General features: G+C 40.1%; 1 protein-coding gene across 4 annotated transcripts in view; it reads left to right on the top strand.

The window, feature by feature from the left end:
- The first annotated feature begins 442 nt into the window (after positions 1-442).
- tnrc6c2 (trinucleotide repeat containing adaptor 6C2) overlaps positions 443-15,837 on the top strand; it is a 63,640-nt gene continuing 48,245 nt past the window's right edge. For all 4 annotated transcript variants that reach the window (XM_061910727.1, XM_061910717.1, XM_061910708.1 and 1 more), the window contains exon 1: positions 443-1,166. In XM_061910727.1, coding sequence (XP_061766711.1) covers positions 1,160-1,166 — 7 coding nt within the window. In that variant the 5' untranslated portion in view covers positions 443-1,159. The remainder of the gene's footprint in view (positions 1,167-15,837) is intronic.

Genomic DNA, 15,837 nt, shown 5'->3' with positions numbered 1-15,837 from the left:
CTTCCGCCTGATTGTAGCTGAGATAGGCGCCAGCGCCCCCCGCTACCCCAAAAGGGAATAAGCGGTAGAAAATGGATGGATGAATGGGTTCTCTACTAAATCCTTTCAGCAAAAATATGGCAATATCGTGAAATGATCAAGTATGACACATAGAATGAACCTGCTAAGAAAATCTCATTTCAGTAAGCCTTTAAATAAATGTTGGAGTTGGACAGTGTTGGTTGGTTTCAGAATGCATACATACCATTCATCCATCCATTTTATACCGATTGTCCTTTTAAATAAATTCACTAGTGTACCGCATGTACCCATGTAATCTGTGCTGATTGGCCATCCTCAAGTGTTTTTAGGGGGGCGGGCATCAAAACAGGGGGCGGAGTTATGTCGCGTCCTCTGATTGGATGGTACTGAGTGACGTTCCTAAAGCCGCTTCCTAGTCTGTCTGCTCTCGGGGGTGGAGAGAAGCGACACTGCGGTGTTTGCTAGTCGGATCAAAATGGCTGCAAGACCACTGACGCCGAGAGCTCACTGAACGCCTACCATGACTGTGCTCTCCGCCGTCTGGACCCACACAAAATGTATTTTACCGGACTCGCTTCTCACTTTGCATTTTTTGCGGTAGCCGGTGCGTCCCAAGCCGTCCCGCTGGCGAGCTAAACCTTTCTTTTTTTAGCACTTTAAACCTAGTTAGCCGGCTGGCTTTCGGACGGCCGTTTGCTAACACGGACAAAAAACTGCGCCATAATTTTTTTGTTGTTGTTTAAACTCTACCAGCTGACGTTGGCTCCGACAATTTATCCGGCTTTCAACGGCCGTTTTTATCCGCATCGTTTATTTTTGTTGTGGTTGCTGGCTGCGCTTCGCCCCCCTCCCCGCCCCTTTCCTGTATCGCATATGACGTTTTAGCATTTATTATTTTGGACAAGTGCTTTTTTTTGTTTACATGTCCCCCCCGCCCCCCAGCTATACATTATAATATTGTGTTTTTGGTATAAGTGACTGAAGAGGGGTCGTAGTTTACCTCGCCATCCGGTCACCAAGCTGCTACGGCGGTCGTCGACAAAGCTGCCGGGTCTTGACTGAATCTCTGTCGTCGCTTTACGGGTAACTTTGCAGAGGACACCGGGAGGATGATTTCAAGCTGCCAAAGCCGTGGTTAATGCAAGGTAACGTTGCATTTATTTTATTTATTATTTTCTAAACACTGTATGTACTCTCAATCTGTAAACCATTTTGTTGGGTATTCCAATGTTGGTATCCTGCAGAAATTACACATGCATGATGCTGAATGTGACTTTTTTTTTTTACGCCATTCATCACTCATTTCATGAGCATTAGATGTGTTCTCCAAGGTACTTGACGTGAAACTTTTGCGTTACATCACAACTCTGCCGTGATTGGTGGGAGTTGGGTTGGAAAAAACCGTACATGTGAGACTTCCACATGCATGCAGAAAGGATTACTATAGCTCAGTGGTTCTCAACCTTTTTTCAGTGATGTACCCCCTGTGAACATTTTCTTATATTCAAGTACCCCCTAATCAGAAATAAGCATTTTTGGTTGAAAAAAAAGAGATAAAGAAGTAAAATATAGCACTATGTCATCAGTTTCTGATTTATGAAATGTTATAACATTGCAAAAATATTGCTCATTTGTAGTGGTCTTTCTAGAACTATTTGGAAAAAAAGATATAAAAATAACTAAAAACTTGTTGAAAAATAAACAAGTGATTCAATTATAAATATAGATTTCTACACATAGAAGTAATCATCAATTTAAAGTGCCCTCTTTGGGGATTGTAATAGAGATCCATCTGGATTAATCAAATTAATTCTAAACATTTCTTCACAAAAAAAGAAATCTGTAACATCAATATTTATGGAACATGTCCACAAAAAATCTAGCTGTCAACAATGAATATTGCATTGTTGCATTTTTTTCACAGTTTGTATTCATTGAAGTATTATTCAATAAATATATTCATAAAGGATTTTTGAATTGTTGCTATTTTTAGAATATTTTTGAAAACTCTCACGTACCCCTTGGCATACCTTCAAGTACCCCCAGGGGTACGCGTACCCCCATTTGAAAACCACTGCTATAGCTGGCCATTGACAGAAATAGCATACAATTAGGCTTCATCCATCCATTTCTACCGCTTGTCCCTTTTTGGGGTGGCGGGGGTCACTGGAGCCTATCAGCTGCATTCGGGCGGAAGGCGGTGTACACCCTGGATAATTTGCCACCTCATCCCAGATTAGCTTTCATATTTCATGGAAAATGCATGGTTATATTTTGCAGCACCAAGTATCTTGTGCATGGGAAATGCATGGTTATATTTTGCAGCGCCGAGTATCTTGTGCATGCATTCCACTAGACACAAATACATTAGTAAAATATTGCTTCCCCCGTTTCCCTGTGTTCAAGTTCCCAATTCCGAGGGTTAAATAGAGCCTTTGATATCTCTTCTGCATGTCTTAATTGAAGTACATAATTTCCTGTTTAATTTCACCCATCCCCCACTCCTCTGTCATGTTCTGTCAGAGCTGTCTTATCTCAATTGTCACACACCAGTGGCGTGAAGAAATGGAAAAATTGGTGTGAGAAGCGGGTCGCACACATACAGTACATGTGCATGGGTATTTCTTGCCAGATGACGCTTAGTAGTCATGTGCAGGAATTTTTTTCACCAAGCTCGAGGGTCCATGCCCTGCTCTTGCTAATCGGGTCATGAGGTGCCCCCAACTGGTTCACAGAGCCCTCCATACACACTACCCCCCACCCCCACCCCATGGTCAAGTGTCCTCCTGTCTCAACTGCCACCCGGTCTTTTTCAAAGGCTTGAGGAGCAGGACATAAAAGGGGTGGCTGTGAAAAGATGTTGCAGAGGCTGTCAGAGAGTAGTGGGAGGAGATGGAGCCAAAGCTTGTTAAGGAGAGGGAGTCTGTATTGTAGGTTCCTTACAGTCTGGCTTTTAAGCCTGCACGTCTGTTTGAGGGGGGCCGCCCAGGTAGATAAAATCCGTCTGCTTTTATGATTAATGATCGCCGCTTAAATTTAGCGGCCGTGGCTGCCATTGGATCTTTATAGTATGTCAGTCCTCCCTTTTTACGGCATTTTTAATGATTGGTGTGACACAAGAAATTCCAGTTCGCGGAGCATTATCTACTTGTCAGCTTTTCTTTTCTTGTTCTTTTTCTCCTGCTAGTGTTTTTACCATTACGTCCTGGTTGTTTATACAGGGGTGGGCATCATGTATCTTTAAGAATTCTCTCAAATGTTGTTGAATAATTTTGCGTCATGAAACAATTACAACAAAATGGACTGTTGGGTTTGTCTTGTTTAAACAATATGTCATCAGCTATGACATTAGATGTTGAGTTACAGTACACATTGTAAACTAATATAATCTAGTATTCTTCAATACCGTTGCAACTTAATTTATAAGATTTGGTTCTGTAACAGAGCTCTTAACTCAAAAAACTTGTAGCTTAAATCAACGTAATGTATCGGAAAAAAATGTAATCAATGCTCTGTACTCACAAAGAAGCCCATTTTAACATGTAACATGCCTGTGAAAAAGAAAAGCAAACCTTTGGATTAAACATATATAATGAAAAAACTATGTAATAGGATATCCTACAAGCAACTACTGTAGTTTTATGAAATACTTTACTGTATTAATAATGTAAAGTATTTACTTTCGAGGGTGGACTTCTACGGTGTCTGCTTGCAGCTGCTTCTCCATCAGCAGCTTTTCCATATTTGGATAGATAAATGCAGACTTGCAGTGGTACTTTTCAACTCCTTAACCAAATCGACTACACACTTTGTCATATTTTTGTTGATGTTGTTCTTTAATTCAATGAATATAATCTGCTTCTTCTAAGCACTGTCCTTCACACTTACTTTTTTCCTTCTAGTGGTTGAAAAACAAAGTTGGGTAAATTTAAAAATGTTGCAAGGCTGAAACTTAAAGGAATTTAAGGAAGGGCACCACCAGGAGATGAGCCTGCTGCTTAATTTGACTCAACACAGGAAACTTCACTTGGACACAAAAACGATTGACAGATTAATAGCTAGTCTATTTTTGCAGTACTTTTTGTTTCTCACATTTGCAAATAAAATAATTACATATTTATTATTATTTCTCGCTAATGCGAGCAAGTACGACCACAAATTTTGGTGGCATTTGCTACACCAAATAATGGCGGGGATGCCTTTAACTCACATTTTTGCTTGCAATTTAAAGCATAACAATTAGCCGAGAGACCGCTCTTATCTTAAAACACGCTTAATTTGGAGCACTCTTAAGTTGAGGTACCAGTGCAATGAGGACGTCTTCCAAAACGACAATTAATTGAATAAATTAACATTAATTTAGAACATTTAAATCAAATGCATCCTAGTCTGGAGTCCTTGGGTTTTGGGAATTAAATTCAGGGTAATCCTCTTGGTACTCTCTGAGCAATGTTTCATTTTTGTAAATCCAACAAATTTGTTGGAGGAGTAAATAAATACTTGCTTTTGTTATGTTGCCTTCTATGGGAATTTATAAACTATCCAGCAGGAGAGCACAGATTAATTAATCAATGTTTGCCAACACGTGCTATTATGCTTATAAGATGTTTTGAGTTTAAAATAAGCTCAGTTTCAATATTGTATACTATTGATTTTTTGGCAGCACAGTAGGTGCTGTCGGCTAAGCATGATTTATTTTTTTATCTGCAGTCTTTTATCGGTGCATTCCCCACTTCCAGGGTTGTCTGACCTTTTACAGATAATCCACTGCTGCATGTCTGGTCATTAGGTTGCAGTCCTTCCTACTACATTGTCAACAAAGGAAGCTCGATCAGACGTGCTTGCTTTGTGTCACGCTATCCCACAACTCTTAAGTTTTTGTATGTTTGACATACTTAGTCACTTTTCTACAAGGCTCTAAGTTCCAATGAACAAGTTCTTTCAGTCCCATGTCAGACTTTTTTGTTGGCTCTAGTAAATCCCACTTAGTTGTGCTTCGGAAAAGTGGCTTATGTGGTCTATCCCCTTTCACCCCGTCATTGACCTTGGCCCAGGACTGATCATGGTGGTCACTGAGCCTGTGATTATGAAGCCTTTTACACACAACTGGCACAGACATGAGAGAGAAGATGCTTAACATCACTGCAGGATGCTGCTCCAGTCAGGGGGGCTTCATTGACAGCAGTATCAACTGGATTCAATTTGTGGCTGTCAAAAGCCATTAACCTTGTTCTCTAGTTTGTGCGTGGCTATTTTCAAGTGTAGCTAGGCAGAAGAAATAGATGCCAGTTTAGTGTGACATTATGATAATTGCCCATAAAGTAACAAACTATAGCTGTGCACTACGGTGTTGTTAATAGTAACAGGAAATATGGACAGAATCCATAAATGTTCTGAACAAACATATCTACTTGTCATTCAGGCGTTCGATAATTTTGACAGTTGATGCATCAATTTTTTTTTTAACCAAATTATCAAAAGTCACAAGTGAAAGTCTTGATACATTTTCTATTCTTTTTGACATGGCCGGGGATTCCTGCAAGGAAAATGGCATGAACAAGTGCACTACATTCAGGCATTTTGATTACATAGTGCGTGCAATACAGTCATACTTGCCAACATAGAGACCTCCGATTTTGGTAGGTAGGGAGCGTGGTCGAGGGTGGGGTGGGGGGCCTGTTTGTGGGTGGGGTGTGGTTGGGGGCGTTGTTAAGAGGGGAGGAGTTATATTTACAGCTGTTGTGTGCGCAGTTGTTCACTGCACTCTCTAAAAGCCGTAGATGTTATGGTCACATATGCATGATTGATTGAAACTTTTATTAGTAGATTGCACAGTACAGTACATATTCCGTACAATTGACCACTAAATGGTAACACCCGAATACGTTTTTTAACTGATTTAAGTCAGGGTCCGCGTTAATCAATTCACGGTACTAATATGTACTATCAGCATAATACAGTCATCACACAAGTTAATTATCATAGTATATACATTGAATTATTTACATTATTTACAATCCGGGGGGTGGGATGAGGAGCTTTGGTTGATATCAGTACTTCAGTCTTCAACAATAGTATCAACAGAGAAATGGACATTGAAACAGTATAGGTCTTACTTAGTAGGATATGTACAGCGAGCAGGGAACATAGTGAGTTCAGATAGCATAAGAACAAGTATATACATTAGAAAAACATTCGATTATTTACATTAGGTTATTTACAATCCGGGGAGATGGGATGTGAATGGAGGAGGGTATTAATAAAGGGTTGAAGTTGCCTGGAGGTGTTGTGGTGCATGTACAGTAGATGGCAGTGTTGTCCTGTTTAAGAGTGTCACAACATTGCTGTATACGGCAGACGAATTGCTTTACAGTAGACTAAAACGTGACTATTGTTGTTGTGTGTTGTAATCGCGCTGAGAGGACGTTAATGAAACTGCCTAACAATAAACCCACATAAGAAACCAATAACTCGCCCTCGATCATTCTACAGTCATAACGTCATTGGGCAGGCTTGCTGTTTATATTGTGGGAAAGCAGATGTGAAAACAGACTGTCGACACGTCACTCAGGTCCGCACGGAGCTGGCGGGGGCGTGGCCTCCAGCTCCGCCTGAATTTCGGGAGATTTTCGGAAGAAAATTTGTCCCAGGAGGTTTTCGGGAGAGGCGCTGAATTTCGGGAGTCTCCCGGAAAATCCGGGAGGGTTGGCAAGTATGAATACAGTACAAACTTTGTGTACACAAACACATGTGTTACGTCTGGTTGAAAATACAGTGGTACATTGGGTTATGAGTTTAACTGGCTCGTACCTCGAAAAACATGTATTACAAAACAGCAAAATTAGTTTATATCAATTAAACTGGTACTTGCCCACAATGACAGCAGACTTTATACAGTTAGTGATGTATTACCATGTTTGTTTTCTCTAATGAAGTTTGCAGTGAGCAATAATCAGTGATTTTGTTTCTTGTAAAAAAAGCAAACGTCATGATGCGTTTTTTTAATTAATGGACCGCGAATGCTTAAAATGATCAAAATATGCAAATATTAAATAATATTATTGGGCCCGTTACATTAGATATATACTTAAATCACGTATACAAACCCTTAATTGATGTGTTTAAGGGCTTTATAGGAACAATAGAGTAGCTTCCATGGGCTCCATTGGAAGCAGACTACTTTAGATCACATTTATTTAATATTTAGAATGCATTATAAAAAACATCCGTCGTCATGTCTTTCATAATGATTGTGAATGTTAGGCAAAATTCCAAAAAAAGTGCAGTTCCCTTTAAGAGACAAGTAAGCTAGGAGAAAGCAAGGTTGCAAGCTAAACATAATAGGAAGAACATGGTGAATATAATATGTTCATTACACGGTTTTCAATTTTCCGCCTCAGGAAGTCGGTATGTTGTCAAAGCTTGCTGTGCTGTGATTTGCGTTGTGTCAGTCCTGTCTTTTGTGGCTTAAAAATGTTTTGCAGCTTTATTTATTGTATTTTGGCGTTTATTTGTTGTGGCTTTTGCAATGTTGCTGTAGCTGAAAGTTGTTGTGTTTTGGCTTTATGATATTGTCTTGTGGCGTTTGTGTTTGTTCTAACTGTTCTCGGCCTCCATAGGTATCTGCCATTCTTGTTTTGATGACTAATGGCGATAATACCCCAGACAGGAAAACAGTCTTGAATAATGCTTAACGTCCTTATCAAAATTGCTACGGTAGTAAGCGAGATTTCGAGCTCATTGTAAACAAGGGATAAACATGGCAAAAGTTAACTGGCAGTCTGAAGTTACGAGAATTGATGCAAGAGTTAAAAATCCCTGGCGCTAGCCTTGTCTGTAAAAACTATTGATAAAACACTACTAAGTCTTGTTTTTGACAAGATTGATAAACCTGGCTGTACAAAAAGTAAGATTTGCCACAAGGAAATAAATTATGTGAAACATGGCCATGTCTCTCTCAAAGATCATGTTGCTTGATCAAAACACAAAGAGCTGGTTTATATTCAGATAACAAAACTATGCATTACCTGGTAAAGTGATAATAATTTCATGAAATCTCCTAAGCATGTTCATTTATTTTTTTATAATAAATATAAACGGAAATTTGAACTGCAAAATTAAGATAAACAGTTACATTATTTGGCTTCACGGTGGCAGAGGGGTTAGTGCGTCTGCCTCACAATACGAAGGTCCTGCAGTCCTGGGTTCAAATCCAGGCTCGGGATCTTTCTGTGTGGAGTTTGCATGTTCTCCCCGTGAATGCGTGGGTTCCCTCCGGGTACTCCGGCTTCCTCCCACTTCCAAAGACATGCACCTGGGGATAGGTTGATTGGCAACACTAAATTGGCCCTAGTGTGTGAATGTGAGTGTGAATGTTGTCTGTCTATCTGTATTGGCCCTGCGATGAGGTGGCAACTTGTCCAGGGTGTACCCCGCCTTCCGCCCGATTGTAGCTGAGATAGGCGCCAGCGCCCCCCGCGACCCCAAAAGGGAATAAGCGGTAGAAAATGGATGGAGTTACATTATTTGTCTTTTGGTGTATCTTCTGTTTGATATTTTGTATGTACCAGCATAAATGAAATATGTTATGTGTAAAAAGATGTAAATACATAATCACTTGAAAAATTGGGACTTTAATCATTGTTAGGATATAATTAAAATGCAAGTTTTAAAAATATGTTGTCCACGTTTCAGTGATGTATGTCTGTTAGAGGCTTATAGTCCAGAAAATAGGGTAGCTATGTTGGTGTTAATTTACTGTAAATTTTTTTGATTGTGGTGGATTTTATCATTATTTTGTCTTTATCTGCTAAAAAAAAACCAAAACAATATTTGGTGCATTACATGGGACATGTAAGTGTCAAAAATATAGCCAAAAAACTTTGCTGGATGAGAATAAACCCAAAAGTAAAATATAGTGTAGAAATGCACCCAATTGCAGGAAATGCTGTCTTGATTTTCAAAATTGTATTTCGGGTTCTGCGTGGCAGCACTTTGTGCTGATAGAAATCTTCCTTTTTTCCCCTCTAAGGGTGCTTACATCCTTGTAAATGTGTAGTTGACTTTGAATATATTTACCTTTAACATCATTTTATAGATGGTTGTACTGTACCTAAATGTAACAATTCTTTTCTGTAGATGTTTAAAATATAGTTCAGTCTTTGTGTCTGTTTTACGTCTTCCTCAACGTGTGTGCCAATGGAGGGGGCAGGGTTTAGGGGGGCCCCAGCAGGGGTACGCCAGGTCAGCTTTGAATAGGGGGAGGGTAAGGAGGGAAAACCTGGCAAGCTGTTTGCCTGTGAGTCCTGGCGTGGCTCCAGGGGAATGTTCACTGTGCCGAGGTTTATTTGGGGGGGTGCCCTGTTCCCTCCCTCGCCTCCATGTTGGCTAATTGAAGAAACACGGTGGGAAGGCGAATGGCATCACATTGAAGCTGACGGGGAATAGGCAGGGCATCCAATTTAAATGTTCTCTTCTTCACTCCCCAACAAACATTGGACAGCCTTACTCGTTATGTAATGTGCCTTGAGCCCTACAGCACGTCCAAAGCCCACAGTTAAAGCCATGTAACTAGCACTAGTACACAACAGCTGGTTTTACGCTCAGGATTAGTCTTAGACAGATTGTTTACTGTTTGAATGTTGCCAACATCAGCACAGTGAACTAAAAATGCCTCCCAACGGGCACGCTCTGATCCATCTTCTATGTGGTCTTTGTTATTGATGACACCATTGTTAACTTCTGAGTTGTTGACTGACATTTTGGTGCATGCATTGTCAGGAAGCTGTGCCAAAGTAACCTTGATAAATCTATTCCAGTGGATTATTCTCATTCGTCTTGATGAATATCTGGTTTGTCATCTTTGTGTGTTGTTTGGCTCTAGTGATTCTGAAAGATTTTACACTATCGGGCCCACCATGATATACTCATTATAAACAAGTTAAGTACCAGAATGTTTATGTCTGGTCCGACTCTTGACTTTTATGTAATAATGTGTTTGAGAGGGTTGATAACAAATTTTGTTTGACGATATAATGACCTCCGAACTATTGCCGTTTTTTTTTATGAGACCAAATTAACCATTGATTTAATGATAGTTAGTACATAATAATGCATGTATATCCTTTCAAGTGCAATAAACTTGTATTTCTTGTGTATTTTAGCATTGTAACTGGAATGAACATTTTTAAATTTTCAAGTCAAATAAAATAAATAAAAACAATCAAATATAATTTGTAAGTGAAAGTTTGCACTTGAATAAATTTACAATTTTAAGGAGAGGATTGGAGGTAGGGGAAGACCCAGGACACATTGGGAAGACTATGTCTCCCGGCTGGCCTGGGAACACCTCGGGATCCCCTGGGAAGAGCTAGACGAAGTGCCTGGGGAAGGGGAAGTCTGGGTTTCCCTGCTTAGGCTGTTGCCCCCGCGACCCGACCTCGGATAAGCGGAAAAAGATGGATGGATGGATGGATTGGAGGTGGCTCAGATATACACAACATAAACCATAACAATAAATGAAATGGCTCAATAAAGTATTGACAAACAAAGTTGCACTTCAATATTGAACATGCAGTGAGAGTTAGAGTTGCACATTAACTGACAATCAAGTTAGGACCTTCTTAAACAAAAGTGCAAATTAAAAATACAAACACTACAACTTAAACATATGTATTAACAGTCCTATGAAAAACAAAATTGAGTCTGACAGATGCTAGTTTTAAACAGCATATCTTTGGCGGTGTATTTAACTGCACTTTCTGTATGCGCACACTATTTTGCACCGTTTCTGTTTACAGAGACCTGGCTTCTTCACTTTGGTTGTTTTCCAAATGGGTGTTTTAGTCGCGCACATTGGGCAAACTGGTCCGAATGTGAGTGTTGATCGGCTCCAAAGGTTTAAACTGAAATATTCCCTTATTGGTGCAGTGGTATTTGGTTTCTTGATAATTCTGTCCATGTTAGCTGCTGCATGGTAACTAGTTGCACTGTGTGATGCTAGCGGGCCCGCGTCGCTGAACAAAGAGTCAAAGACACTTAATGAGGACAAGACAATTCACCCCCTTTTTTTCATTCTGCTATGGTACAAACGTGCGTAGCCACTAAAGCAACAAAAAGCGTGGATGATTTTGAATGTACGCACATTGCGATTTATCGACGCTGGAAAACTTACCAACTTCAATTTTCATTTTTCGTCTGTTAATTGACTTATTGAATATCCGCCCAAATGATTATCTGCAAAATGCACTGCCCTACTTGACTGTAACCAGGAGGATCATTGTTGTTGCAGTCTCAACTAGTTTGGTCTTCTAACGAAAAGCATGTGATTTAATTTTAGTGTTTTCCGTGTTTTCAAGGTACCAAAGGTGTAAAATATGTTTTTGTTGTCTCCTTTTGATGGACAATGCAAATTGCAATATCTTAACACAAATAATTGAAATACTAAAATATGCAAGCATGTGCAGAATGTGCCGTCCCGCATAGACAAACACAAAGCATTCAAAAATGTGTTGCTTGACACCTCATTGACTTTAGTCGACAATTGAGAAAGTCGTGGCATCTGCGAGCAAGTATCCCCACTCGATCCTGTGCTGTTTTCCTTCTTAATGAGCTGTCACCGTGTTAAAGTTTCAGACCGACTCGGCTGCTTCTTCAGCAAACACACTGCGAGCTCGTTTTGCAGAGGCAAACCTCAAAGCTGTTATTTATAGAACCATTCCATAACTCTCTCGCTATCTCTATCTTGGACTTTATTCCCCTGCTCTGTCTTTTTCCTTCATCACCACTCTTAAGTCAGTCAACAAATCCCAGCATCCACAAGTTTCACTGGGACGTTTAATTGATCAAGCCCAGTCGAGCAGAAGTGAAGCATGTTGTGTTTGTTTGGACACACCTGTTGATAACCAAGCTGGTAGGTGTAGAATTCTTGGTTAACAGTGTTTGAAGCCCAACAACCTTGCTGCTGGAATTGACAGGCTTGTTTCAGTCACCCCAACATCACCACCCCTATTACTCTGTATCGAAGTAAAGATGCAGTAAGGTAAACACTGATCCTGTTCCTTTTCCGTTAATTATAATCCTCCAGAGACTTTTGTGGCTTTTGATGTAACCCACAGGAATGGCTGGCTTAGATAAATGGTAACAGTGGTGGCAATAGCTTTCCCACATTGTGTAGCTATGTCCAGATCATATTGCTTTACAACTGAGACTGTGCTCTCCGCGAGCCGTTAGCATTGTGTATTCTTTTCGGCGTCTTAGAGTTTCTCCTTCACGGCTCAGCATCTCTTAGCGGCACTTTTATGCACTTTCTTTTTATACGGCAATCTTTTCCCCCTTATTCCTATGGTTATTAGTAGTCAAGGCACGTGGGTCTTTCTGTGTTTCTCGTCCTTACTCTGCTGACTCTCTCTCTGTCTGCCAGTGCTCCAGTGAGGATTCTCTTTCCAACTTCAAGCCTAGTCTCTTTTAAAGCCATGTCTGGTTCTCCGGCGGCTGTCGTTCTTATTACTGTTGTTCTGCGTCTGCTTTCATCCTCCGCCTGTTTTTCCCCCGCCTCGTCTGCCCACCCCATTCTCTTTCGCCTACACCCTCCATGCATCTGTAACCGAAAGACAGGCACCAGATACACATCCCCCGCGCCGTCTTTCTTCGTCAAGCTCTCCCTCTTTTTCTTTGTGAGTCTGTGACCTCATAATTCCTGCATTCCTTCTTCATTGTAGCGGTGCTTTGAACATATTGGGCGCGCCGCCATTGGGCAAAACATTTCTTATATATAAACAAATATGTTAATTGGATTCGGTCACTTAGTTTGTTGTGTAGGGAACAGTACTGGGTCACCACTGATGAGATACTTGTCAGCAGTACTGAGGTAGAGTCAGATAGACAGGTATTATATGTGAGGCCTAGGTTTTTACTTTGTCAGCTAAAAAAGCCAGCTTTCCCTACTGCCGCATTTAAAAGAAAAACACCCTCAATAAAATCCAGTAGTTTCCTCTGAGGTGTGCCACAGTTTATTTTTGCAATAGCATCATATTGAAAGTCGCAAAGCTGTATTCGAAGCGGCATATGATTTAAAACATGTAGTGATTGGACGCGGCAGTGGAACAGTGATTGACAGCATGGGGATGGAAATGATGGAACGTATCAACCGGGATGTGGCAGGAATTCCCAGCAGATTGGCTGGAACGTTTTCTACCAATGTTAAATTAGTGAATACTAAAGGGAGTTGCTTTGCTGTGTGTCACAAATCAATTTCTAGATAGATAGATAGGTAGATAGTACTTTATTGATTCCTTCAGGAGAGTTCCCTCAGGAAATTAAAATTCCAGCAGCAGTGTAAAGAATTGTGATTGAACTAAAAAAAAAAGAGTAAGTAATGGGGATATAAATAAAAACAAAATATAATAATGTTACAATAAGAATAAAAACAAAAAGCAACATTGAGAATAAAAATATAACTGTAAAATAAGAATATAACAAGAGAAACTAGGCAGTAGTGACCATATTATGAAAAAGTATTGCAACCCAGAGAGGAGTTGTACAGTCTAAATAGCATTTGGCTGTATTTCACATTGTTAAAATGACCTTCTTTGCCTTATCTTCTTCCATCATTAGCATTGCTAATTTGCTATTGACTATTCTCCCGGAGATTAGTCTGACCTCCGACCTCTTATGCTTGCTATGCAGCGTCAGTCACGGGCACAAATCAGTTTATATACCACTGCCTTCTTCTTGGTTTCATCCTAATGTAAAATTATTTTAAACTGACTAGACAATGTTTTTCCCAAGTGTAAAAATAAGGTAACCAATGGGTTACATTATTGGTAACACAAAAACCCTCTTTAAACATGCTTAACCTTAAATGACCGTGAAAATGAACTTGATAACACCTGAATGTGTTTATTAAATAGCAGAATTACCGTATTTTTCGGACTATAAGTCGCAGTTTTTTTCATAGTTTGGTTGGGGGGTGCGACTTATACTCAAGCGATTTATGTGTGAAATTATTAACACATTACCGTAAAATATCAAATAATATTATTTAGCTCAGTCACGTAAGAGATAGACGTATAAGAATTCATCGGATTTAGCAATTAGGAGTGACAGATTGTTTGGTAAACGTAGAACATGTTCTATATGTTATAGTTATTTGATCGACTCTTACCATAATATGTTGCGTTAACATATCAGGCACCTTCTCAGTTGGGTATTTATGCGTCATATAACATACACTTATTCAGCCTGTTGTTCACTATTCTTTATTTATTTTAAAATGCCTTTTAAATGTCTATTCTTTGTGTTGGTTTTTATCAAATAAATTTCCCCAAAAAATGCGACATATACTCCAGTGCGACTTATATATATGTTTTTTTCCTTCTTTATTATGCATTTTCGGCAGGTGCGACTTATACTCCGAAAAATACAGTAAATGATATAGAGTGAATCCACTTGTCAGTCATCCACAATCTTTGTCTTGATGGGTGGAGGCAAGACCGATAACTTACACAGAATGCATGAACAGAGAGTCTCACTAGTCGCTGGTGAGAAGCACTGCAAAGTAACAAAACTTAAGATAAAAAAAGATTATTGCAAAGGCAAATGTCTGTTGTGAGAATATTTGGCCTTTAAGCGAGTGAACACCACGGACGAACGAGCAAGTATGCACAATTTGTTCGAAAGGGGTAGCTAAAAACAAACAAACATCCAATCCAGTTTTTCCAAATGGGGAAAAAAACTGCACTTCAAAATGTGCAATTTTAAATTTATTTTTGCTAACTGAGATTCCGAGCCAATTACATTTTTGTTTGTTTACTTATTGGGATACGCAATGGTGAAAAACACTAATGGAAAGTCCAAAGTACATTGCGTTTAAAAGGACTACTTGCGGGCAGCACGGTGAAACAGGGGTAAGTGCATGTGTCTCACAGTAAAAAGGTCCTGAGTTCAATCCCCGGGCTCAGGTTCTTTCTGTATGGAGTTTGCATGTTCTCCCCGTGACTGCTTGGGTTCCCTCCGGCTACTCCGGCTTCCTCCCACCTCCAAAGACATGCACCTGGGGATGGGTTGATTGGCAACACTAAATTGACCCTATTGTGTGAATGTTAGTGTGACTGTTGTCCATCTATGTTGGCCCTGCAATGAAGTGGCAACTTGTCAAGGGTTTACCTCGCCTTCCGTCCGAGTGCAGCTGGGTTAGGCTCCAGCCACCCGAGAGGGACAAGCGGTAGATAGATGGAGGACTTACTTGGATTGTTGTTGTTGTTGTTGTTGTTATTATCATTACAATTATTATTCTGATTGGTATTACCTTCCATTTTGATTGGTATTACCATCCTTTTTCTTCCGCTTATTCCCTTTGGGGTCGCGGGGGGCGCTGGTGCCTATCTAAGCTACAATCGGGCGGAAGGCGGTTTACACCCTGGACAAGTCGCCATCTCATCGCAGGGCCAACACAGATAGACACAGACAACATTCACACTCACATTCAAGTGGGAGGAAGCCGGAGTACCCGCAGGGAACCCACGCATTCACGGGGAGGACATGCAAACTCCACACAGAAAGATCCCGAGCCCGGGATTGAACCCCAGACTACTCAGGACCTTCTTATTGTGAGGCAGACGCACTAACAACCCCTCTGCCACCGTGAAGCCGATTGGTATTACTATTTATATTAATATTATTTTTAATTATTGTTATATACTGTATAATGATTAAATTAATGCTTCATTTGGTATGAAAATAATGCTGTTGATATCGTTGATCTGCAATAACTGGTAGATCAATATATCGTCCAGCAAAATGTATTAGCAGCCCAGG

The sequence above is a fragment of the Nerophis ophidion genome, linkage group LG01 (genome assembly GCF_033978795.1).
Source record: "Nerophis ophidion isolate RoL-2023_Sa linkage group LG01, RoL_Noph_v1.0, whole genome shotgun sequence".
Taxonomy (NCBI): domain Eukaryota; kingdom Metazoa; phylum Chordata; class Actinopteri; order Syngnathiformes; family Syngnathidae; genus Nerophis; species Nerophis ophidion.
This window is presented reverse-complemented; position numbering and strand designations above follow the sequence as displayed.